General features: G+C 40.3%; 2 protein-coding genes across 2 annotated transcripts in view; one reads left to right on the top strand and one right to left on the bottom strand.

Moving 5' to 3' along the window:
• The window catches only part of MDM2 (MDM2 proto-oncogene), a 51,165-nt gene extending 39,226 nt beyond the window's left edge, over nt 1-11,939 (top strand). Inside the window, exons 13-17 of the mRNA XM_061205869.1 lie at nt 5,183-5,286; nt 8,187-8,277; nt 10,173-10,260; nt 10,948-11,012; nt 11,101-11,939. The gene's annotated coding sequence lies outside the window, so the exon portion shown is untranslated. The remainder of the gene's footprint in view (nt 1-5,182; nt 5,287-8,186; nt 8,278-10,172; nt 10,261-10,947; nt 11,013-11,100) is intronic.
• The window catches only part of CPM (carboxypeptidase M), a 91,121-nt gene continuing 77,065 nt past the window's right edge, over nt 9,875-23,930 (bottom strand). The window contains exons 8-9 of the mRNA XM_061205868.1: nt 13,776-13,924; nt 9,875-11,490 (exon numbers count right to left, since the gene is read on the bottom strand). Of these exons, the coding sequence (XP_061061851.1) occupies nt 11,248-11,490; nt 13,776-13,924 (392 nt within the window). The 3' untranslated portion in view covers nt 9,875-11,247. The remainder of the gene's footprint in view (nt 11,491-13,775; nt 13,925-23,930) is intronic.

The raw sequence follows: 23,930 nt of genomic DNA, 5'->3' as shown, positions 1-23,930 counted from the left end.
TTTTTTTTTTGATTGAAGTATAGTTGATGTACAGTATAAATTTCAGGTGTAAAACATAGTGATTCACAATTTTCAAAGATTATACCCCATTTATAGTTACAAAATATTAGCTATATTCCCTGTGCTGCACAATATATCCTTGTAGCTTATTTATTTTATACATAGTAGTTTGTACCTCTTAATCTTCTACCCCTATCTTGCCCCTCCCCTCTTCCTTCTCCCCACTCCCCATTGGTAAACACTAGCTTGTTTCTATTTGTAAGTCTGTTTCTTTTTGTTACATTCACAAGTTTGTTTTATTTTTCAGATTATACATATAAGTGATATCATACATTATTTGGCTTTCTCTGACTTATTTCACTAAACATAACACCCTTCAAGTCCATCCATGTTGTTTCAAATGGCAAAATTCCATTCTCTTTTATGGCTGAGTAGTATTCCATTGTATATATACCACATCTTATTTATCCATTTGTCTGTTGATGGACACTTAGGTTGCTTCCATATCTTGGCTATTGTAAATAATGCTGCTAAGAACATTGGGATTGTCCTAATTTCTTTTTATTTGTTTGCTTGTTTGCTTTTTCTGTTCAGCTCCAGTGATTCCCACTACTCTGTCTTCTAGCTTGTGGATCCATTCCTTTGTACCATCTAATCTACTGTTGATTCTTTCTAGTGTATTTTTCATTTCACTTATTGTATTCTTCATCTCTGTTTGGCTCTTCTTTATATTTTCTAACTCTTCGTTAAAACTGTCTAACTTTTTGCTCTGTTCACCCATAGAACTTTATCTAAAGTTCTGAACATCATTATGATCATTATCTGGTGACTAGGGCTATGTGCTCTAAGGGTGCCCCCTATTTGGGCTGCTTGAACCCTTCTGTTGTGGTGGGCTGATTACTATGGGCCATCTGGTGGGTGTGGCTGGCCCCATTCTGGTTGGTTTCCAAGCCCTGCCTTGTGCAGAGGCTGCCATCTGCTGGTGGGTAGGGCTGGATTACAAGGTTGCTGGCTGTGGGGCCCTGGGGGATCCTGGGCTCCAGCTAATCCACTAGTGAGTGGAGCCGGGTACTAGAGTGGGTGGTTGCAGGGGATGGAGGTGGGGGAGTGTGTCCTGGATCTAATGTTGGCTTGCTGGTGGGTGGGGCCAGTTCCTGACACAGCTGGCTGCTGGGTCTGAGGTGTCCCAAAGCCGGTGTTGGCCCACTGGTGAATGGGGCTGGATCCTGGGGCAGCTGGCTAATGGGTCCAAAGGGTCTTGGAGCTGGTGTCTGCCTGCTGGTGGGTGGGATTGGGGCCTGGGGGTTCCTGGGGCTGGTGTTGGCCTGCAGGTAGACAGTGCTGGAGCTAGTGCTAGCTCACTGGTGGGCAGAACTGCGTTCCCATGTCTCTGGCTGCAGGGCCCTAAGGGTCCTAGAGCTGGTGTCCTGTTGGTAGGTGGGGCTGGATCCTGGACCAGCTGGCTGAGGGTCCCAAGGTGTCCCAGAGCTGGTTTTGGCCTGCTGTTGGGCAGGGCCAGGGCCCAAAGGGTCTTGTGACTGGTGCAGGCCTACTGGTGGGTGGGCTGGGTCCTGATACTGTAGGCTGCAGGACTGAAGTGGTCCTGGGGCTGGTGTCCACCTGATGGTGGGCAGGGCCAAGGCCCAGCGTGTCCTGGGGCTAGTGCTGGCTCACTGGTTGGCAGATCCAGGTCCTGGGGTCTTTAGCTGCAGTGTCCTGTGGGTCCTGGAGTTGGCGTTTTGGCCTGGTGGTGGGTAGGGCTGGTGCCCATGGGATCCTGGGACTGGTGTCTACCCACTGGTGGGTGAGCCTGGTCCTATGGCTAGTGCCAGCCCATTGGTAGGCAGGGCCAGGGTCTGAGGCCTCTGGTAGACAGAGCCAGGTCCTGGGTTGACTGTGGGCTCAGGGGATCTTAAGGCGGCAGGCCTGCTGGTGGGTGGGGCTGTCTCTCCACCTGGTTAGTTGCTTGGGCTGAGGCATCCCAGTACTGATAATCACAGGCTGGTGGGAGGGGCTGGATCCCAAGGCTAATAAGCTAGAGCAAGGACTCCAAAATGGCACTTGCCAGCACAGTGTTCATGTGGTAGAACAAGCTCCCAAAGATGGTTGCTGCCAGTGTCTATGTCCCCAGGGTGAGCTGCAGTTGCCTCCTACCTCTCCAGGAGACTCCAAGATCAGATGGTGGGACTGATGCTCCTTTCAAATTACTGCTTCTACTCTGGGTCCTGGAGTATGTGAGAGTTTGTGTGCACCTTTTAGAGTGGTGTCTCTATTTCCCACAGCCCTCTGGCTCTCCCAAAAGTAAGCCCTGCTGGCCTTTAAAGTCAGACCTTCCAGGGGCTCATCCTCTTGGTGCAGGACTCCCCAGGCTGGGGAGCCCAATGTGGGGCAGACCACTCGCTCCTTGGAGGGTGACACACCCACGGGTATGGATTTTGACTATACTGCGTCACCACCCCTCTTACCCTGCTCATTGTGGTTCGTTCTTTATATCTTTGGTTGAAGATCTTTTCTGCTAGTCTTCCAGTTTTTCTCATCAGTAGTTTCCCTGTTGTAATTTTGGTGTGCCCATGGGAGGAGGTGTGCTCAGGGTCTTCCTTTTCTGCCATCTTGGCCACATTTCTCCCCCATTATAATTAGTTTTGTTAAAATAAAAATTATATTTGAATATCATCTATTTGGGTAATCAAAGGCAGTAGTCTGAATATGCTTCTTTTTTTTTGGAAGGGCCATGCCTGCCCACTTTGGAAGTACACATATATGGGCAGTTGGGAGCCTCTAAGGCATCGAATAAGACCAACATGAGAGAATGATGTTACAATTTAGTAGGGCCACGAAATGCTGTTGTTTTCCTATCCTGTTCACTTGTGTTACCATATGGCAGCCTGGCTTAAGTGGTTTCTCAACACGTGATAGTTCTGAACGGTCTGGAAGAGATGTAGCTAGTGCACGGATGGGACTAGGGTTAGCTACCCTGTCACTTGTCAGCATGAAAAGCCCTATCGTAATTGCCTGTAACTTCTCTGTGTCATCTATGAAACTAAATTCCATGAAGCCAAGAACATCTTGATTGTGATGCACATATAGGTGCTCAATAAGAGTGTATTGAATGAATCAAAGCACTGGGACTTGAGTCTTGAAGCCGGCTTTAAAAGCAGGACATTGTGGGTCCCAAAGCTAAACCAGGGTTAGTTGTTGGCATAATTTAGATTTTTAATTTTAATAAATGTTTTAAAGGTACTGATTAGTGTTTAGGTCTGTAGACTGATGACAATAACTGCAAGTAGTCATTCATTGTATTGTGAAAAGTTGGTAGTTGCATTTTCTGGTTATGTGGATTCTGAATTGGGTTTTGACTTAGTATTTATAAAAAAATTATTTCTTAATTATTTCTTTAAAAAGTACCAGTTGTTTAAAAGTTTGTGGCCATATTGTCTATCATACAGCCAGCTTTCAATTAGATATGATAGGGAATTTTTGACATTTACAAATACTGCTGTAAAAAGATAATTATCTGAAAGCACCAGCACATTTAGAAGGTGCTCAGAAGTGTTTAATTATAATAACAAATTGTAAAATGAACTGTTAACAGGAACTAGCAAAGAGCAACAGAAAATAGAACAAGGGCATTGTGAAGTGACAAGCAGTTGGGAGACTCCACGTGTGTTTAGTAATTTACTAGCAGGTAATGCATTTGAAATTATATATTAAAATATTGTTAGAATATTATTATTTTGGATAAGAGAACCATAACTGATTGTTTTTAGGAGGGTGGTGATCCTAAAACATACTTGAATTCTTACCACTCTTCTAAAACTCTCCTTTAAAAATTCGTATTTTAAAAAATTGATAGACATTGCCTCTCTCTCTCTCTCTCTCTTTTTTTTTTTTTTTTGCCACGGCCTGTGGGATCTTAGTTCCCTGACCAGGGATGAAACCCGGGCCCATGGCAGTGAAAGCATTGAGTCCTAACCACTGGACCACCAGGGAATTCCCAACATTGCCCTCTCATCCTTGTTTCAGTCCCATAGATCTGCCTTCAGAATACAACTATTTATATGTTCACCCAACAACTTGAAGTCAGCTTATCAAAATATCTTTCATATTCAAAATGTCAACTTTTTCAAAACATTTTTTGTTACTATCATGTTAGGTGAATTTCATTTATTTCTCAGTTAAGTTTTAGTATTTTTATGTGCTTATTTTTGGTTCACACCTTTCCAGGCAATACCCTGTATTAGGCCTTCTTCCAAGATCACAGTAACATCTGCCTAAATTGACTTCACTACCTTTTTTTTTTTTTTTTTTTGGTTCATTTATAGATAATTTACAGATATCTTCATGTTGCTTCCCTGATTTAAATATTAAAAAAAAACTTCAATAATTTCACTGCTTGTTGGACATTATCTCAGATGTTTGCCTGATCATTTTACTTTTACAGCTGTCTGGAACAGGTGCTTTCTTTTCACCACTCTCTTCTCTCATCTTTCTTGCTGCAACAAAGGTCATAGGCCTCCTGAGTTTCTCATGACTTTTAATTTTCATCCTAGTGGACTGGGACAGGCTAAATTCAAAATAGCAGATCTGGTACTTACTTGCTTAGTGGCCTTAGAATTAGAGACAATAAATGCATAGAGCCTGGGATGGAGTCTGGCTGGTGGGAAGGACCAGAAGTCGTTTAATAATATCCTCCTTGCATCCATTCATGACCATAAACCCTTTGAGCTAGACTTGAATTCACCCTGCCCTTTTTTTCCCCACGTTGCCTGGTACTCTGTTCACTCTTAAATTCACTGCCTTGCTGCTTTGTATCTTTCAGTAGCAGATTGTAGCATCCTTTTGTGTTGCCTTGTTCCCTCAGGTGCCTCATATAATGCATTGTGTGCACAGTAGGCATTCAGTAAAGGATGTTGCTTGGCAAGGAAATCAGCTGTGCAGTTTTTTCTAATTTACAAGAGGACAAGACAGTTGTAAGAATCATCCTGAAAAAATATTGTCCATGCAATAAATTACTTAAATGGCAAAAGAAACATTCTAAGGAAACAGTGGTCTTTAAAAGTTGATATGGTATCAGACTTGTAATAGAATTGGGAAAGCTTTTCTTAAAAACAGAACATCCCTCTGTATTAAAAAAATACTTTTTTTCACCTTTTCTCACAATCGTTCATTTTTCTTTTTTAAGAGGCATGTGAGAAGACAAGGTCTCTGTAGTTAAGCACTTTAACCACCAGGTGGAAGCACCGCATTGGGAGTTCTCGGACGGCAACCGCCAACTCCTAACTACTGGTAGGTAGACTCCTAACAGTAAGTACAGAATACTCCTGGAAGACAGATTGCTGGGCTAGAAAGCAAAGAAATAATGGGAGTTGTTACACATTTTGGTCCTGAAATCCTTCACTATTCACCCTTCAGGGCTTCATGAGACAAACACTGTGTAAAAATACCATGTGTTAGTGTTGAAGAACATGTTCTTCATCAATTAGGGAAAAGTTTAATTAACTGAGCTAAGTTAATAAACTATTAAGATCTGGAAATTTCAATGAATATGTAAGAAGGTGTAGCAATTGTGTACGCTGGTGCTTCTGAAATTTGAGGTTCCATTTTTTAAATCAGTTGCTTTTCTTTCATTCTAAAAGTAGTTAGTAGAAAATTTCAAAAATGAAGTAGGAAAAAAACGAAAACATACTACCAAACCAAAAGCTGACTAATCCTTTTTTTTTTTTTAAAGTATTTTTTTTTTAATTTTATTTATTTATTTTTGGCTGTGTTGGGTCTTCGTTTCTGTGCGAGGGTTTTCTCTAGTTGCAGCAAGCGGGGGCCACTCTTCATCGCGGTGCGCAGGCCTCTCACTGTCGCGGCCTCTCCCGTTGCGGAGCACAGGCTCCAGACGCGCAGGCTCAGTAGGTGTGGCTCACGGGCCCAGTTGCTCCGCAGAATGTGGGATCTTCCCGGTCCAGGGCTCGAACCCGTGTCCCCTGCATTGGCAGGCAGACCCTCAACCACTGCGCCACCAGGGAAGCCCCTGACTAATCCTTTTTACAGTTTATCTTCTTTTACTTTTTTTCCCCTCTATGTCTAATAGTTTAAAATTTAGTTCATTTGTACTTTGCTTTGGACGGTGGCGTAGGGAGTAATAAATGCTATAAGGAGCTGCAAAGTTAAGTATCAACGTCTAGGGACTTCCCTGGCGGTCCAGTGGTTAAGACTCCGTGCTTCCACTGCAGGGGGTGTGAATTCGATCCCTGGCTGGGGAACTAAGATCCCATATGCCGCGTGGTACGGCCAAAAAATTTTTTTTAAAAAGTATGAAAGTCTAGCTAAGATATACCAGGAAACTCCTGCTAAAGGCGGTCCTATATAATGAATTCTCTTTTGAAAATAGAAAAGCTGGCCCCAGTTCATTTTCAAAATTGAGACATTTGTCACTTTTTAGAAATTGGTACTTGTAAATTAGTCAGTTCCTACTCAGTCTTGTCTTATTTAAACGATTATTTGTTTAGCATGTTTCAGGGGGCAGACATACACTTGAGCCCAACCTCTCCGTCCTATGACTAGAAATTCGATGTTAAGAGGTTGCATCGATGAAGGGATGAGGGTTAGGGCTGTTAGTTATCCAATTCCTAGAAGAGGCAAATTTTTTATTATTCTGTGTTTCAAAAGCACTTTGAAATCAATAAAATATTATTCAAGACAAAAGACCCCTCCCTATACCAGCATTTCCCAAAATTTCTAGATATATAAGTTCAAAGAGATGGTACTAGGCTAAGAAAATGGTTCCATGGCTGAGTCTGTCTGGGGAATCCATTTCCTTCCTGCTTGATTTCTCAGACCCTTTACAGTGTGCGCTGGGAAGTTTCCAAAGATTTTGTGTGTGTGTGTGTGTGTGTGTGTTTGTGGTATGTGTTTTTTGTGTGATTTTTTGTGTGTTTTTTGGTTTTTGTGCCAGTAGGCACACTTTTCATCCATTATCTCCCCCATGGCACAAATTAATTTGGATGGGTATATATCATATAAACTGTTGTGGAAGGACTCTCTGGGCTTTGAAGAATTATTACAATATTATTGCCTCATAAAAGGTCATTAGATTTGGTCTTTATTTGATGGCAATCAGTTCTCTCTGGTATGTGGACTTTGTACACTGGTGTAAGTATTTGTTTTCAAAGTAATGTAATGGAAAGAAACAGCATTTGTTGTTTACAGAAATATTACTTCTTTATTGAGAATCAGAAATATTCTGATTTTATTGAATTCAGAGGTAGTCTTGGCCCCTGCCCAATAACACTTTTTAGTCTTAGACAATTTGTACATTTTAAGTTTTTAATTATAGTACAAAAGAAAGTCACTGAGAAAACTTATAAAATCAGCTTATGCAACATCTATAAAAGGCTATGGAGTAGTTCATATGCTGAAGTATGATAAAATGGTTTGTGAGCAATACAGTACAATATCTGCTTATCAGTGATACAATGTAAAGTCTGTAATGAAGTTAGACTGTTTCCTCAAATTTCTACTTTAGGTGCTGTGAACTTTTTTTCACTTTAACCGTCATAATTTTCTCCCCTTCCCCCAAATCTAAATCTGTCATGACATAGGCATCAACTGTATTGTCACCGTGTAGAATAAGAACCAAATTTCTCAATAAGCAACTTCCCCTGTCACAGTGAGACAATATGCTATGCTCATTTTTCTAGATTCCCTAGGAAAAGATATTTTTAATCCAGTGCCAGATATTTTTACTTTCTAAAGGTAGAGCTAGCCTCTCATACCATTTTAAGAAATATTACAAATGCAAATTTGCTTCTAGAACAAAAATGTTGATTTCTTAGACTTTCAGAAATATTGAGAAGAGGCTTTTTAACATTTCTGATACATCCAACAGCTCAAGTCTGTGACAAATTAAGCACCAAAATCAACACTGATAGTTACCTGCAGAGACTTAACATTTCTCTAAAATGCTCCCCACCATTTAAATTCATCATGTTAACATTTATTATAATTTGAGGAGGTACACGGGTAAAAGCTGTGTTACTTCATGAACATTTCCTTAAATATTATTAAGTGGTCATTCTAGCTAGCCAATATTTCAGCTTTCAGACCAATTCTGTTTATTGGTCTCTAATAAGTTATACTGCCTTCAAAATATTTATGCCTCTTGAGTGTTAATTATCCTTCCTCCACCTGGGCAGGTACCCAAAACTGGCACCAGAGTGTGGCATCTTACACCGCTGCTACTGATAGTCATAGAATCACAGTCAAGCAGAGACCTTCATTTTACAGGTAAGGAAACTGAACTGTGGTGGGTTGAATCACAGGGCTCCTGCCTCCTAATTATCATTTTATTATACATGCTATCTTCTTTTCGCCTGTCTTGAAAATCTTTTACTATGTTGGTTTCTCTATAAAAGGAATTACACCTGAACTTAGAACCCGGGGAGCATAATCAACAGCCTAAGAGGGCAGAGAACAGTAGGAAAGGTGTTGGGGATCTGGTCTCACTGTAGTCAGAATTCCATGGTCGTTTTTTCTCTTGAACACGTCACTTGATGAGTGGAGGGTGTAGCTGGGATTCTACCATACTAAATCCTTGCAGCAAACTTCACTTTCAAGCACAGAGCTGTGGCTGCAAAATATACCCCAAACCTGCTCTGAACTAATTCAGGTTTGGTTTATATTTGGTTTGGAAATTTTCTAAATTGTTTTGCTTGTCTCTAAATGGTTTTAAGTTTGATTCTGATAAAATTTCTGATTTTAAAAGCATTATTTCCTTCAGAAATTTACATTAAGGCTCATGAACCAAATCAGATTTTGGTTCATGTCCCTTCAGAATTGCTATCTTAGAAAAGGAAAAGTTAGAACTCAGAATGCCTGACTGAAAATTGTTTAGGACTTGATGGTAAATCAAGTTGAGTTTTGTATACTTTTTTCTGTAATATTACCAAAATCATTTTCTGCAATATTATATTAATATATACTTTCAAGTATATAATAAATTACCACTTATTTAAATAAAAATGATCAAGATATTTAGGTTATTACCAGATTTAAAAGAGGTCTACAGATATTGCTGATATTAACATGTATGATTTTGTGCATGTAGAATAAACTTGCATGGGAATAGCTCCTAAATGCCCATGTATCTCCCTTTCATTTGTGGGTCTCAAGCAGGTACCAAGCCCAGTATAGTTTCTGTTTCCAGACTCTACAGGACTTTCAATTTAAAATAAGAGCCAAGGCAACTCACTTTCATGAGCGATACACAGCACTCAGAAACCTGCTCCCCAGAGTTGCTGGTCTGCTGTTTGGTACCCCCACCTCCCCTAATTCTTGCACATAATGTTTTAAGAGCAGCAGTTTGCTGGAGCACTTGGTTCCTTCATTCAGGTGTCACCATGTGATGGGATTTAGAATAAGTTTTTCAAACAAATTAAATAGACCCTGGTCTCAGAGACCTCACACTCTGCCAGAGAAAATCACTCATGGAAATAGAAGAGCATAGTGCAGTGCTATAAATCCCACAACAGAGGTAACCTGTTTAATTTGCGGAGCAAAGAGGCAGGGCCCCCAGGTTGGCTGGGAGGGGGTGAAACTGAGTGGAATGGGACAATGGTCAGCAAAGGTTTCCCAGAGGAGTTGATACCTGAACTGAGGTTTTTCTTGTTTTTTTTTTTTTTTTTTTAAGGGAATAATCATTGATCTTTATATTTTACTTGTTTACTCTTTAACAGACTAGTCTTTGTTTCTGTTGGAGTTTCACCTAAGTAAGACATGTAATTTACACAGCATGTATGCCTTGGAGCCTTCACTTTGCAGAGTACATTATTACGAAGCACCTAATGAAGCATTATTTTAATATTTAATAGTCACTATCCTCTTTTTTTATTGTGGTATAATATACATAACATAAAATTTACCATTTTAACCAGTTTTGAGTATACAATTCAGTGGCATTAAATACTTCACAATGTTGTACAACCATCATCACTATTTCCAGAACTTTCTCATCATGACAAACAGAAACTCTGTACCCATTAAACAACCTGAACTGGGTTTTAAAGGAGTGGGAAAGAAAATGTAGTGGGTCAGAATGGCATTGCAGACACAGGGGACACACAGCGTGTTATGTGTGTAGGAACTACAAGCAGTTGATTGCCGATTTTTGTTTTAAATAATAGACCCCTTTCTCCAGTGCTGTGTGGAGGTTGGATGTGAAGAGGAGAAAGCTGGAAGCAAGAGACCAGTAGAGCTGTTGCCGTGGTACAGGTGAGCTATGATGGCATAAACCTGGTGGTGTTAGTAGCCATGAAGAGAGGGTAGAATCAATCAACTCATACAAATAACATCAATCTTTAGTGACGGAATAGATGGGATGGAGGAGGAGGAGGAGGTATCAAGGGTGGCTCCCAGGTTTCTAGTTTGGTGCTATCAGTAACTGAGACAGAGAATGCAGGAGGAAGAGCAGCTCTGGGGAGAGAAGTATGTTCAATTTTTCAACATGATGAGTTTGAGGTATCTATGGGTCACATCCAGGTAGATGTGTCCAGTGGGCAGTCATACCTGAGTCTGAAGCTCAGGCATTTGAGGGTCATCAGCATAACAGAAGACTGTGGCATCTGGTTGCAGAAAGGCAGGGACCCTTACCTTAATTGACCTATTATTTTGGGGCTCTGTAGACAAATTTGTCATCCCATCAGGTCCATATTTTCTTGGGCCACTGAGACGTGGTTGCCTATTTTCTCTCATATTTCCTTAGAATGTTGGCAAAACTTAATATTCCCAGTGCTATCATCATTTTTCCCTGCATTGAAAATTATATATGGCACTATCTCTTCACATATAGTACACATGGCAAGGTCTTGTATATAGTAGGTGATCAATAAATGTTCATCTTCATTGCTTATATTCAAATGGCTCTCTGTATACAAAATTACCTCCTTTTTTTTCTTGCAGGAACTTCTTTCATGCTTCTCAAGTTTAACTTCTTACAAATTTCTAAGACTACTTCAAGATTAAGTGTAAGTGAGCAGTACTTGATGGGTAGGTGTCTTCCATCATTAAGACTAAATCATTCCTTTCATTATCACCATACATTGCTTGTTGCAGGATTTGGAAACAAACATTCCTCTTCTTAGGGAAGGACCGTGGAGTTTATCCAGTCAAGGTCCCACAGAGGGAGTTAGAGTTGCAGTAACCTGGCACGAGTAAGCCCTGATTCAAGGTGGTGATGGGGGTTGAGTTTCACATTTTGCTTTATTTGAACAATATGTGAAAAAGAGTCACTAAAAACAAGAACAGACTGGGCTTTGTTGCAGCTGAGTGGCCTTGCAAATCTCCGTAAAGAGGAATCATTGGACATAAAGGATCTGATTCTGGGATATGATCCAACTGCCCTCTGAATGGAAGTAAAATATCCTTTTTAAGAGCACTGAAGTTCTGGGATTTTGGGGGAATAGTCACCTTTGTGAGATGTGGATTGTGTCCAGGGACTGTAACCTGAGAGGAAACAAGAAAGTTATCTGAGTGATTTCAGATGTTTTGTGGTGCCAACAGTGAAAAACACTGATATCCACCACTAAAATGCAGCCTTTATGAAACACATGTAACAACCTGCCGGGTCTCCCCGGGCTAGAAACAGCTTCAGTCCTGCTCGGTGAATGAGTTACCAAGTGCCTACTGATATGGACCACAGTTGTTAATGCTGTTGCTGAGAATTACAAAGTGAAATAAAGACAGTTCCTTTATCTGGAGATGTAAGTCAGAAGCAATGGACTGATTTCTGTCCCCATCGTTTTCATGGAGCGCAGAGGTAAAGAGTTGACTCTTTCTCTTTGTCTCAAGTCTGTACTTAATATCCTGATTCTGTGTCAATATTATTTATAAGTGGAATTTTTTTCTCAATTTATTCCATTTTCCTTGCAGCTGATCTAAGTGTATATATAAGTTATTGCTTCTTTAAAAAGCTTTGATTTTGGTTTTGTCCATGAGTCTGAATCTTCAGCTAGATTTATCTTTTTGGTGGAGGAAATGATCAGGAAAATAATGACAAATGCTAAACTAACTATAGACTATTGCTACTGAGAAATGCTTTTATTATATATGGTAGAGAGGGAAAAGAATAGGGAATAACATTTACATAACCACTAATTGGCATGTATTTTAGCCATTCATTTCAGCTTCCAGAGTCTTACCTTCTGCTTTTGTCCTAGAGCTAGTAACTAAAGCCAACTTGTGCTGTGTTAGTCTAACTGGAAATGAACAATTCATAACTTTATTCTATAAATATGTGGCTTATTTTTTAAATTTTTTATTGGAGTATAGTTAATTTACAAATTGTTAGTTTCAGGTGTATAGCAAAGTGAATCTGCTATACATATACATATATCCAAGATGTGGCTTATTTATGGGATTGCATAAAAACAGTTTATTGATAGATTCACTACAAGGAAAACCCTTTTTTTCCACAGAATGAAAATGTCACAGTAAATAACACGAAAATAAAGGGCCTTTTTAGGCAAAGATTCACAGTGAGTTGAGGTTTTTCCAGCTCTATTCATGTCCTCAGTAGGAGGAAAGATACTCAAGAAAAGCAGGAGCCCCTCACTCAAAGTGCTGGGTACTTTGGTGATAACCTATGGAGCAGGGGTTTTTAATCCTACAGAGTTTTATGAACTGAAAACCATGCCCTTTATTATGTCCTAAAGATGAAACAACTACAAAGCCAGTTTTTACTACAGAATAGATGACTACCTTCTCTCAGGAGTAGCTCTATACAGAATGACTACTATGGCTGGCATTAGACCCACTAAGCAAACTAGATGAATCTTGACATTCTTAGATAAAGTCACATCACAGAGGAAGAGTCATAATCTGGCCACATAAATCAGATACTTACTCATTTAGTTCATTCACATAAACCCACTCAACCTCAAACTAGTCCATGTGTCCTTAGAGGAAGAAAAGCCTTAGAAACATGCATCTAAATAAAATTAAAATCTGGAATTTTACTTGCATTGATTGGAAAACTTACTATCGTTTGCTTATGAGCAGGCTGCAAAATATGTATCACTTAATATAGTGGTAAACTTTGTGGATCAAATTTTATTTGTAGTGAATTCTAAGGAACTTGTGTCACAATCAATTTTTTAATAGTAGAAGTTATGGTTCACAGAACAGATGTTAAACTGGTATTCCATGAAGCTTGGAAGAACTGTGGCTACATTTTTTTTTGTTTTTGTTTTTAAATTTTTATTGGAGTATAGTTGCTTTACAATGTTGTGTTAGTTTCTGCTGTACAGCAAAATGAATCAGCTCTATGTATATATCCCCTCCTTTTTGGATTTCCTTCCCATTTAGGACACCACAGAGCATTGAGTAGAGTTCCCTGTGCTATACAGTAGGTTCTCATTAGTTATCTATGTTATACATAGTAGTGTATATGTGTTAATCCCAATCTCCCAATTCATCCCACCACCCCACATTGTTTATTTATTCTTATTATTAATAAGGTTTGTTCCATTTTTTAATCATAAAAGGTACCACCCGAAATGGGATTTGGCTTCTATTTAAAAAATTGCCAGTTGGGGAAAAAACATGATTTTTTGAGTTTGTTCCTATTATTGCCACCTCACTCACTCCCCGCTAAATGCAAGTTGGCCTTTTATTCTGTCCTGATGTATCTACTTTTGGACTTTCCAGACTTATTTTAGATTCTTTCTAGGTAAGTAAGTATTGTGAGTTCTATAATATTTTAATAACAATAGTTAGCATTGTATACTTACCTCTATTACATAGAACCCAGGCAAGAGAAGGAGGTAATACTCTCCAAATTTGTTGGTTCTATAGGGGCAGACATGTTTTCTGTCTTGGACTTCTACAGTTACATTGGGTAATGGAGTCCCATTCTGATCAAAAATTTGACCCTTTACACCTGCAAGACAAAAAGAATTAAATGTTAATACCACATTTTATGGCATATGAAAAAAAATTCTTGTAATTATTTAAGAAAAATATGCCCAATATTTATTAGCTGTTTTGAGTTAATCAAGTATTTGAGAAGGGATGGTAAACTTTAAAAAAAATTGAGATATAATAAAAATATAACATCATATTAGTTTCAGGTGTACAACATAATGATTTAATATATGTATTGTGAAACAGTCACCACAGTATGCCCAGTTAACATACACATTTTTTTTCTTGTGATGAAAACTTTTAAGATTTACTCTTAGCTAATTTCAAATATACAATACAGTATTTAACTATATTTACTATGCTGTACATTACATCCCCAGGACTTATTTATTTTATAACTGGAAGTTTGTACTTTTTGACTGCCTTCACCTATTTTTCCCCACCCCCTGCCTCTGGCAACTACCAATCTATTCTCTGTATCATGAGTTGGTTTTTTTTTTTTTTTTTTTTTAAAGATTCCACATATAAGTGACATCATAAGCTATTATTTGTCTTTCTCTGATTTATTGATATTTCACTTAGTATAATGCCCTCAGTGTCTGTCCATATTGTCACAAATGGCAAGATTTCTTCTTATGGCAGAATAGTATTCCATTGTATAAATATACCACATTTTCTTTATTCATCCATCCAATTAAGTTGCTTCTGTGTCTTGGCTATTATAAATAATGCTGCAGTGAACATGGAGGGTGCAGATATCTTTTCAAGTTAGTTTTTTCATTTCTTTTGGATAAATACCCAGAAGTAGAATTACTGGATCATATGGTAGTTCTATTTTTAATTTTTCTTAGAATCTCCATACTGTTCTCCATAGTGCTGCACCAATTTACATTCCCATCAGCAGTGCACAAGGGTTCCCTTTTCTCCACATCCTTGCCAACACTTGTTGCTTCTTGTCTTTTTTGATAATAGCCTTTCTAACAGGGGTAAGGTGATATCTCTACTTGTCTTTAACTCTTGATACTTTAATTACAGTGTGTCTTAATGTGGGTCTTTTTGGTTCATCTTATTTGGAACTCTCCAGGCTTCCTGGATCTGGATGTCTGCTTCCTTCCCCAGGTTAGGGAACTTTTCAGCCATTTTTCCTTCAAATAAGTTTTATATCCCTTTTTCTCACTCTCCTTCTGGGACCCCTATAATGCAAACGTTTGTCTGCTTGATGTTGTCCCATAAGTTCTTTAAGCCATCTTCACTCTTTTTCATTCTTTTTCTTTTTGCTGCTTTGATTGATTGGATGAATTCCATTGTCCTGTCTTCAGGTTCACTTATCCTTTCTTCTGCCTCATCTAGTCTGCTGTTGAACTCCTCTACTGTATTTTTCAGCTCTATGACTTTTATTTGGTACTTCCTTATATTTTCTTTCTCTTTGTTGAAATTCTCATTTTGTTCATGCATAGTTCTACTGAGCTCAGTGAGCATCTTTATAACCGTTTTTTTGAACTCTTTATCAGGTAAATCACCTACCTCTATTTCATTAAGCTCTTTTCTGGGGTTTTATCTTGTTCTTTCATTTGGAACATATTCCTCTGTGCTGACTCTCTGTGTTGGTTTCTATGCATTATATAAAACAACCATCTCTTCCAGTCTTGAAGGAGTGGCTTTGTGTAAGAGGTGAACTTACTGTTCAACCCTGCCCCAGCTCTGGGTTTTTCTCTCAAACTTTTATGATTATCCAAGCAGCTTACTTTAGTCTTAATGGCTCCAGTAGTTGAGGGTGTGCCAAGACCTGTCAGTGTCCCAAAGGGGAGTATGTCAGTCAGCACAAAGGTTCAGGCAGATCGGAAGCCAAACCCACAGCTTCGAAAGTATACAAATGTACCTCTTTCGGGGGAAGACTGGGAGATGGGTGTTTCTGTCTACTCCCTCTGCACTGAGCCCTGGGGTGACTGACAGCCAGTTAAGAACCATTTTTTTGTTTGCTTTGTTCATCTCTTTGAACTCATGAACACAAGCCCTGTTGGCCAACAGAGCCAGGCTATCAAGGGATATGTTCTCTGGGCAGTAGCCAAAAAAGCCAAGGGGCCAGATGGGTACACAGGCTCCTTTCTTGGAGACACTGGTGATCTGGGGTAGGGCATTGGTTGAGAGTGAAGATGGTGCCCAGTGGCCTCTGATGAATGATTGTAGTCAGCCGCTAGATGTGTATTTAATTAGAATCCTGCTCCTCAGGCCACAACTATGAAGATAAACTAATAGTCCTCTTTCACAGAAAGACTGGGTTTTCAGTCTGCTGCCTCTCCACTGTGCCCTGAGTGTAGCTGGTTAAGAACTCCTTCTCTGTTTGTTTTAGTTCTGTGGGATTTATGAACACAAGACCTGCTGGCCAACAGAACCAGGAAATCAAGGGGTAGCCCCTGGGTGGCAACTGCAGAAAACAGTGCACCAGACAAGTGCACAAACTCTTCTCCAGGAGATACCAGGATCCTGGAGGGAGGTGAAGGGACAGGGCAAAGATGGCAGCCACAAGCATCCATCTTTGGAGAGTATTTCAGTTGGCTCCTAGATGTATGTTAAATTAGATGACTGCCCCTCAGACTGAAACTTTCAGACAAGCTGATACGCCTCTTTCACAGAAAGACTGGGCACTTTTCAGTCAGCTGCCTTAGCGCTGGGTCCTGGGGGGTAGCCAGGTAAGTCTTTAAGAACTGTTTCTCAGTTTGCTATAGCCTTGTGGGTCTCATGGATGTGAGCCCCATCATTTTCAAAGCTAGATGTTTTGAGAGCCTCCAGAAGGAACCAGCCCTGCCAACACGTGGACTTTAGCCCAGTGAGACTGGTTTTGAACTTCTAACCTCCAGAACTGTACATTTAAATTCACTGTTACTTGAGAGGAGACAAGATGGCGGAGTAGAAAGTGAGCTCACCACTTCTTATGGAAACACCAAAATCACAACTAACTGCTGTACAACCATTGACCAAAAATGCTGAAACCTACCAAAAAAGATACCCTACATCCAGAGACAAAGAAGCCACAACAAGACAGTAGGAGGGGGTGCAATCGCAATAAAATCAAATCCCATACATGCCAGGTGGGTGACCCGAAAACTGGAAACAGAAGTTCTCCCACAGGAGTGAAAGTTCTGAGCCCTGTGTCAGGCTCCCCAGCCTGGGAGTCTGGCAATGGGAGGAGGAGCCCCCAGAGAATCTGGCTTTGAAGCCCAGTGGGTTTTGGTCACAGGGATTCCACAGGACTGGGGGAAACAGAAACTCCATCCTTGGAGGGCACACACAGGGTCTTGTATGCACCAGGACCCAGGGGAAAAAAGCAGTGACCTCATAATAGACTGGGCCAGACTTACCTGCTAGTATTGGAGGGTCTCCTGCAGAAGCAGGGGGTGGGGGCAGCTGTGGCTCACTGTAGGGACAAGGACACTGGTGGTGGTGGTGTGGTAGTTCTGGGGAGTACTCATTGGCATGAGCCCTCTTGGAGGCTGCCATTTTCTCACCGAGTCCTGGCCCCATCCAACAGCCTGTAGGCTCCAGTGCTGGGATGCCTCAGGCCAGATAACCAACAGGGTAGGAACACAGCCCCACCCATCAGCAGACGGGCTGCTTAATGTCTTCCTGAGCACACAGCTGCCTGATAAACACACCCCCTGACACGGCCTTGCCCACCAGAGGGACAAGACTCAGCTCCACCCACCCATGGGCAGGAACTAGTCCCTCCCACCAGGAAGCCTGCACAAGCCTCTTAAACAGTCTCATCCACCGGGGGGTGGGGGGCGACAGCAGAAGCAAGAAGAACTACAATCCTGCAGAATGGAAACTGCAATCACAGAAAGTTAGACAAATTGAGATGGCAGAGAAATATGTCCCAGATGAAGGAACAAGATAAAACCCCAGAACAACAACTAAGTGAAGGGGAGAGAGGCAATCTACCTGAAAAATAATTCAGAGTAATGATAGTAAAGATGATCTGAGATCTCAGCAAAAGAATGGAGGCACAGATCGAGAAGATACAAGAAATGTTTAACAAAGACCTAGAAGAACTAAAGAACAAGCAGAGATGAACAATACAATAACTGTAATGAAAAGTACACTAGAAGGAATCAATAGCAGAGTAACAGGCAGAAGAATGGATGAGTGACCTGGAAGAGAGAATGGTGGAATTCACTGCAGTGGGACAAAGAAAAAAGAAAGAAATGAGGCCAGTCTAAGAGACCTCTGGGACAACATTAAATGCATGAACATTCTCATTATAGGGGTCCTAGAAGGAGAAGAGAGAGATAAAGGACCTGAGAAAATATCGGAAGAGATAACAGTTTAACTTCCTTAACATGGGAAAGGAAACAGTCGCCCAAGTCCAGGAAGCAGAGAGAGTCCCAGGCAGGATAAACCCAAGGAGGAACACACCAAGACACACAGTAATCAAACTGACAAAAAATTAAAGACAAAGAAAAAATATTAAAAGCAACAAATAACATACAAGGGAATTCCCATAAGGTTAGCAGCTGATTTCTCAGTAGAAACTCTGCAGGCCAGAAGGAAGTGGCATGATATATTTAATGTGATGAAGGGAATAACCTACAACCAAGAATACCCAGCAAGGCTCTCATTCAGATTCAACAGAGAAATCAAAAGCTTTACAGACAAGCAAAAGCTAAGAGAATTCAGCACCAACAGACAAGCTTTGCAACAAATACTAAAGGAACTTCTCTATGGGCAAAAGAAAAGGCCACAACTAGAAACAAGAAAATTACGAATGGAAAAACTCACTGGTAAAGGCAAACATACAGTAAAGGTAGGAAATCATAGGCACAGAAATATGATATCAAACCCAGCAATTGTGAGAAGAAGAGAGCAAAATGCAGGATACAGGAAATGCATTTGAAATTAAAAGACTGGCAACTTAAAACAATCTTGTTTATATATAGACTGCTATAGCAAAACCTCATGGTAACCACAAACCGAAAATCTACAACAGAGACACACACAAAAAAGGAAAAGTCATTCAAACACAACGCTAAAGTTAGTCATCAAATCACAAGAGAACAAAAGAGGAAGGGAAGAAAAAAGACCTACAAAAACAAATCCAAAACAATTAACAAAATGGCAATAAGAACATACATATCAATAATAACCTTAAACATAAACAGATTAAATGCTCCAACCAAAAGATATAGATGGGCTGAATGGATACAAAAACAGGCCCGTATTTATGCTGTCTACAAGAGCACTTCAGATCTAGGGACACATTTAGACTGAAAGTGAGGGGATGTAAAAAGGCATTCCATGCAAATGGAAATCAAAAGAAAGCTGGAGTAGCAATACTCATATCAGACAAAATAGACTTTAAAATAAAGACTGTTACAAGAGACAAAGAAGGACACTACATAATGATCAAGGGAGCAATCCAAGAAGAAGATATGACAATTGTAAATATATATGCACCCAACATAGGAGCACCTCAATATATAAGGCAAATACTAAAAGCCATAGAAGCAGAAATTGACAGTAACACAGTAATAGTACGGGACTTTAACACCCCACTTTCATCAATGGACAGATCATCCAGAGAGAAAATCAATAAGGAAACACAGGCCTTAAACGACACATTAGACCAGATGGACTTAATTGATGTTTATAGAGCATTCCATCCAAAAGCAGCAGAATAAACATTCCTCTCAAGTGCACAAGGAACATTCTCCAGGATTGATCACATGCTGGGCCACAAAGCGAGCCTTGGTAAATTTGAGAAAACTGAAATCATATCAAGCATCTTTTCCAACCACAACGTACGAGATTAGAAATCAACTACAAGAAAAAAAAAAACAAAACCGTAAAATACACGTGGGGGATATAGCCTGAACCAAGATAGCAGAGTAGAAGGACTTGCTCTCACTCCCTCTTGTGAGAACACGAGAATCACAACTAGCTACTGGACAACCATCGACAGGAAGACACTGGAACTCACCAAAAAAGATACCCCACATCCAAAGACAAAGGAGAAGCCACAATGAGATGGTAGGAGGGGTGCAATCACAGTAAAATCAAATCCCATAGCTGCTGGGTGGGTGACTCACAAACTGGAGAACACTTATACCACAGAAGTCCACCCACTGGAGTGAAGGTTCTGAGCCCCACATCAGGCTTCCCAACCTGGGGGTCCGGCAACAGGAGGAGGAATTCCTAGAGAATCAGACTTTGAAAGCTAGCGGGATTTGACTGCAGGACTTCGACAGGACTGGGGGAAACAGAGACTCCACTCTTGGAGGGCACACACAAAGTAGTGTGCGCATCAGGACCCAGGGGAAGGAGCAGTGACCCCAGGGGAGACTGAACCAGACCTACCTGCTAGTGTTGGAGGGTCTCTTGCAGAGGCAGGGGGTGGCTGTGGCTCACCGTGGGGACAAGGACACTGGCAGCAGAAGTTCTGGGAAGTACTCCTTGGCGTGAGCCATCCCAGAGTCCACCATTAGCCCCACCAAAGAGCCCAGGTAGTCTCCAGTGTTGGGTTGCCTCAGGCCAAACAGCCAACAGGGAGGGAACCCAGCCCCACCCATCAGCAATCAAGAGGATTAAAGTTTTACTGAGCTCTGCCCACCAGAGCAACAGTCAGCTCTACCCACCACCAGTCCCTCCCATCAGGAAGCTTGCACAAGCCTCTTAGATAGCCACATCCACCAGAGGGCAGACAGCAGAAGCAAGAAGAACTACAATCCTGCAGCCTGTGGAACAAAAACCACATTCACAGAAAAATAGACAAGATGAAAAGGCAGAGGGCCATGTACCAGATGAAGGAACAAGATAAAACCCCAGAAAAACAACTAAATGAAGTGGAGATAGGCAACCTTCCAGAAAAAGAATTCAGAATAATGATAGTGTAGATGATCCAGGACCTCAGAAAAAAGAATGGAGGCAAAGATCGAGAAGATGCAAGAAATGTTTAACAAAGACCTAGAAGAATTAAAGAACAAACAAAAAGATGAACAATACAATAACTGAAATGAAAACTACACTAGAAGGAATCAATAGCAGAATAACTGAAGCAGAAGAACGGATAAGTGACCTGGAAGACAGAATGGTAGAATTCACTGCTGCGGAACAGAATAAAGAAAAAAGGATGAAAAGAAATGAAGACAGCCTAAGAGACCTCTGGGACAACATTAAACACAACAACATTCACATTATAGGGGTCCCAGAAGGAGGAGAGAGAGAGAAAGGACCAGAGAAAATATTTGAAGAGATTATAGTCGAAAACTTCCCTAACATGGGAAAGGAAATAGCCACCCAAGTCCAGGAAGGGCAGAGAGTCCCATACAGGATAAACCCAAGGAGGAACACGCTGAGACACATAGTAATCAAATTGGCAAAAATTAAAGACAAAGAAAAATTATTGAAAGTAGCAAGGAAAAAAACGACAAATAACATAGAAGGGAACTCCCATAAGGTTAACAGCTGATTTCTCAGCAGAAACTCTACAAGCCAGAAGGGAGTGGCATGATAGACTTCAAGTGATGAAAGGGAAGAACCTACAACCAAGATTACTCTACCCAGCAAGGATCTCATTCAGATTCAATGGAGAAATCAAAAGCTTTACAGACAAGCAAAAGCTAAGAGAATTCAGCACCACCAAACCACCTCTACAACAAATGCTAAAGGAACTTCTCTAAGTGGGAAACACAAGAGAAGAAAAGGACCTACAAAAACAAACCCAAAACAATTAAGAAAATGGTCATAGGAACATATGTATCGATAATTACCTTAAACGTGAATGGATTAAATTGCTCCAACCAAAAGACACAGGCTTGCTGAATGGATACAAAAACAAGACCCATCTATATGCTGTCTACAAGAGACCCACTTCAGACCTAGGGACACATACAAACTGAAAGTGAGGGGATGGAAAAAGATATTCCATGCAAATGGAAATCAAAAGAAAGCTGGAGTAGCAATACTCATATCAGATAAAATAGACTTTAAAATAAAGAATGTTACTAGAGACAAGGAAGGACACTACATAATGATCAAGGGATCAATCCAAGAAGAAGATATAACAATTATAAATATATATGCACCCAACATAGGAGCACCTCAATACATAAGGCAACTGCTAACAGCTATAAAAGAGGAAATCGACAGTAACACAATAATAGTGGGGGACCTTAACACCTCACTTACACCAATGGACAGATCATCCAAAATGAAAATAAATAAGGAAACAGAAGCTTTAAATGACACAATAGACCAGATAGATTTAATTGATATTTATAGGACATTCCATCCAAAAACAGCAGATTACACTTCCTTCTCAAGTGCGCATGGAACATTCTCCAGGATAGATCACATCTTGGGTCACAAATCAAGCCTCAGTAAATTTAAGAAAATTGAAATCATATCCAGCATCTTTTCTGACCACAATGCTATGAGATTAGAAATGAATTACAGGAAAAAAACGTAAAAAACACAAACACATGGAGGCTAAACAACACGTTACTAAATAACCAAGAGATCACTGAAGAAATCAAAGAGGAAATCAAAAAATACCTAGAGACAAATGACAATGAAAACACGACGATCCAAAACCTATGGGATGCAGCAAAAGCAGTTCTAAGAGGGAAGTTTATAACCATACAAGCCTACCTCAAGAAACAAGAAAATTCTCAAATAAACAATCTAACCTTACACCTAAAGGAACTAGAGAAAGAAGAGCAAACAAAACCCAAAGTTAGCAGAAGGAAAGAAATCATCAAGATCAGAGCAGAAATAAATAAAATAGAAACAAAGAAAACAATAGCAAAGATCAATAAAACTAAAAGCTGGTTCTTTGAGAAGATAAACAAAATCGATAAACCATTATCCAGACTCATCAAGAAAAAGAGGGAGAGGACTCAAATCAATAAAATTAGAAATGAAAAAGGAGAAGTTACAACAGACACAGCAGAAATACAAGCATCCTAAGAGATTACTACAAGAAACTCTATGCCAATAAAATGGACAACCTGGAAGAAATGGACAAATTTTTAGAAAGTTATAACCTTCCAAGACTGAACCAGGAAGAAATAGAAAATATGAACAGACCAATCACAAGTAATGAAGTTGAAACTGTGATTAAAAATCTTCCAACAGGGGACTTCCCTGGTGGCACAGTGGTTAAGAATCCGCCTGCCAATGCAGGGGACACATGTTCGAGCCTTGGTCTGGGAAGATCCCACATGCCTCGGAGTAGCTAGGCCCGTGTGCCACAACTACTGAGCCTGTGCTCTAGAGCCTGTGAGCCACAGCTACTGAAGCCTGCGCACCTAGAGCCTGTGCTCTGTAACAAAAGAAGCCATCGCAATGAGAAGCCTTCACACCGCAACGAAGAGTAGCCCCCGTGTTCACCGCAATTAGAGAAAGCCTGCGCACAGCAATGAAGACACAACGCAGCCAAAAATAAATAAATAAAATAAATTTTAAAATCTTCCAACAAACCAAAGTCCAGCACCAGATGGCTTCACAGGTGAATTCTATCAAACATTTAGAGAAGAGCTAACACCCATCCTCCTCAAACTCTTCCAAAAATTGCAGAGAAAGGAACACACCCAAACTCATTCTATGAGGCCACCATCACCCTGATACCAAAACCAGACAAAGATACTAGAAAAAAGCAAATTACAGACCAATATCACTGATGAATATAGATGCAAAAATCCTCAACAAAATACTAGCAAACAGGATCCAACAACACATTAAAAGGATCATACACCATGATCAAGTGGGGTTTATCCCAGGGATGCAAGGATCCTTCAATATACGCAAATCAATCAATGTGATACAGCATATTAACAAATTGAAGAATAAAAACCATATGATCATCTGAATAGATGCAGAAAAAGCTTTTGACAAAATTCAACACCCATTTATGATAAAAACTGTCCAGAAAGTGGGCATAGAGGGAACCTACCTCAACATAATAAAGGCCATATGTGACAAACCCACAGCAAACATCATTCTCAATGGTGAAAAACTGAAAGCATTTC

Source organism: Eubalaena glacialis, chromosome 11 (genome assembly GCF_028564815.1).
Source record: "Eubalaena glacialis isolate mEubGla1 chromosome 11, mEubGla1.1.hap2.+ XY, whole genome shotgun sequence".
Lineage (NCBI taxonomy): Eukaryota > Metazoa > Chordata > Mammalia > Artiodactyla > Balaenidae > Eubalaena > Eubalaena glacialis.
Note: the sequence above shows the minus strand (reverse complement) of the source record. Positions and strands in the feature narration are given on the sequence as shown.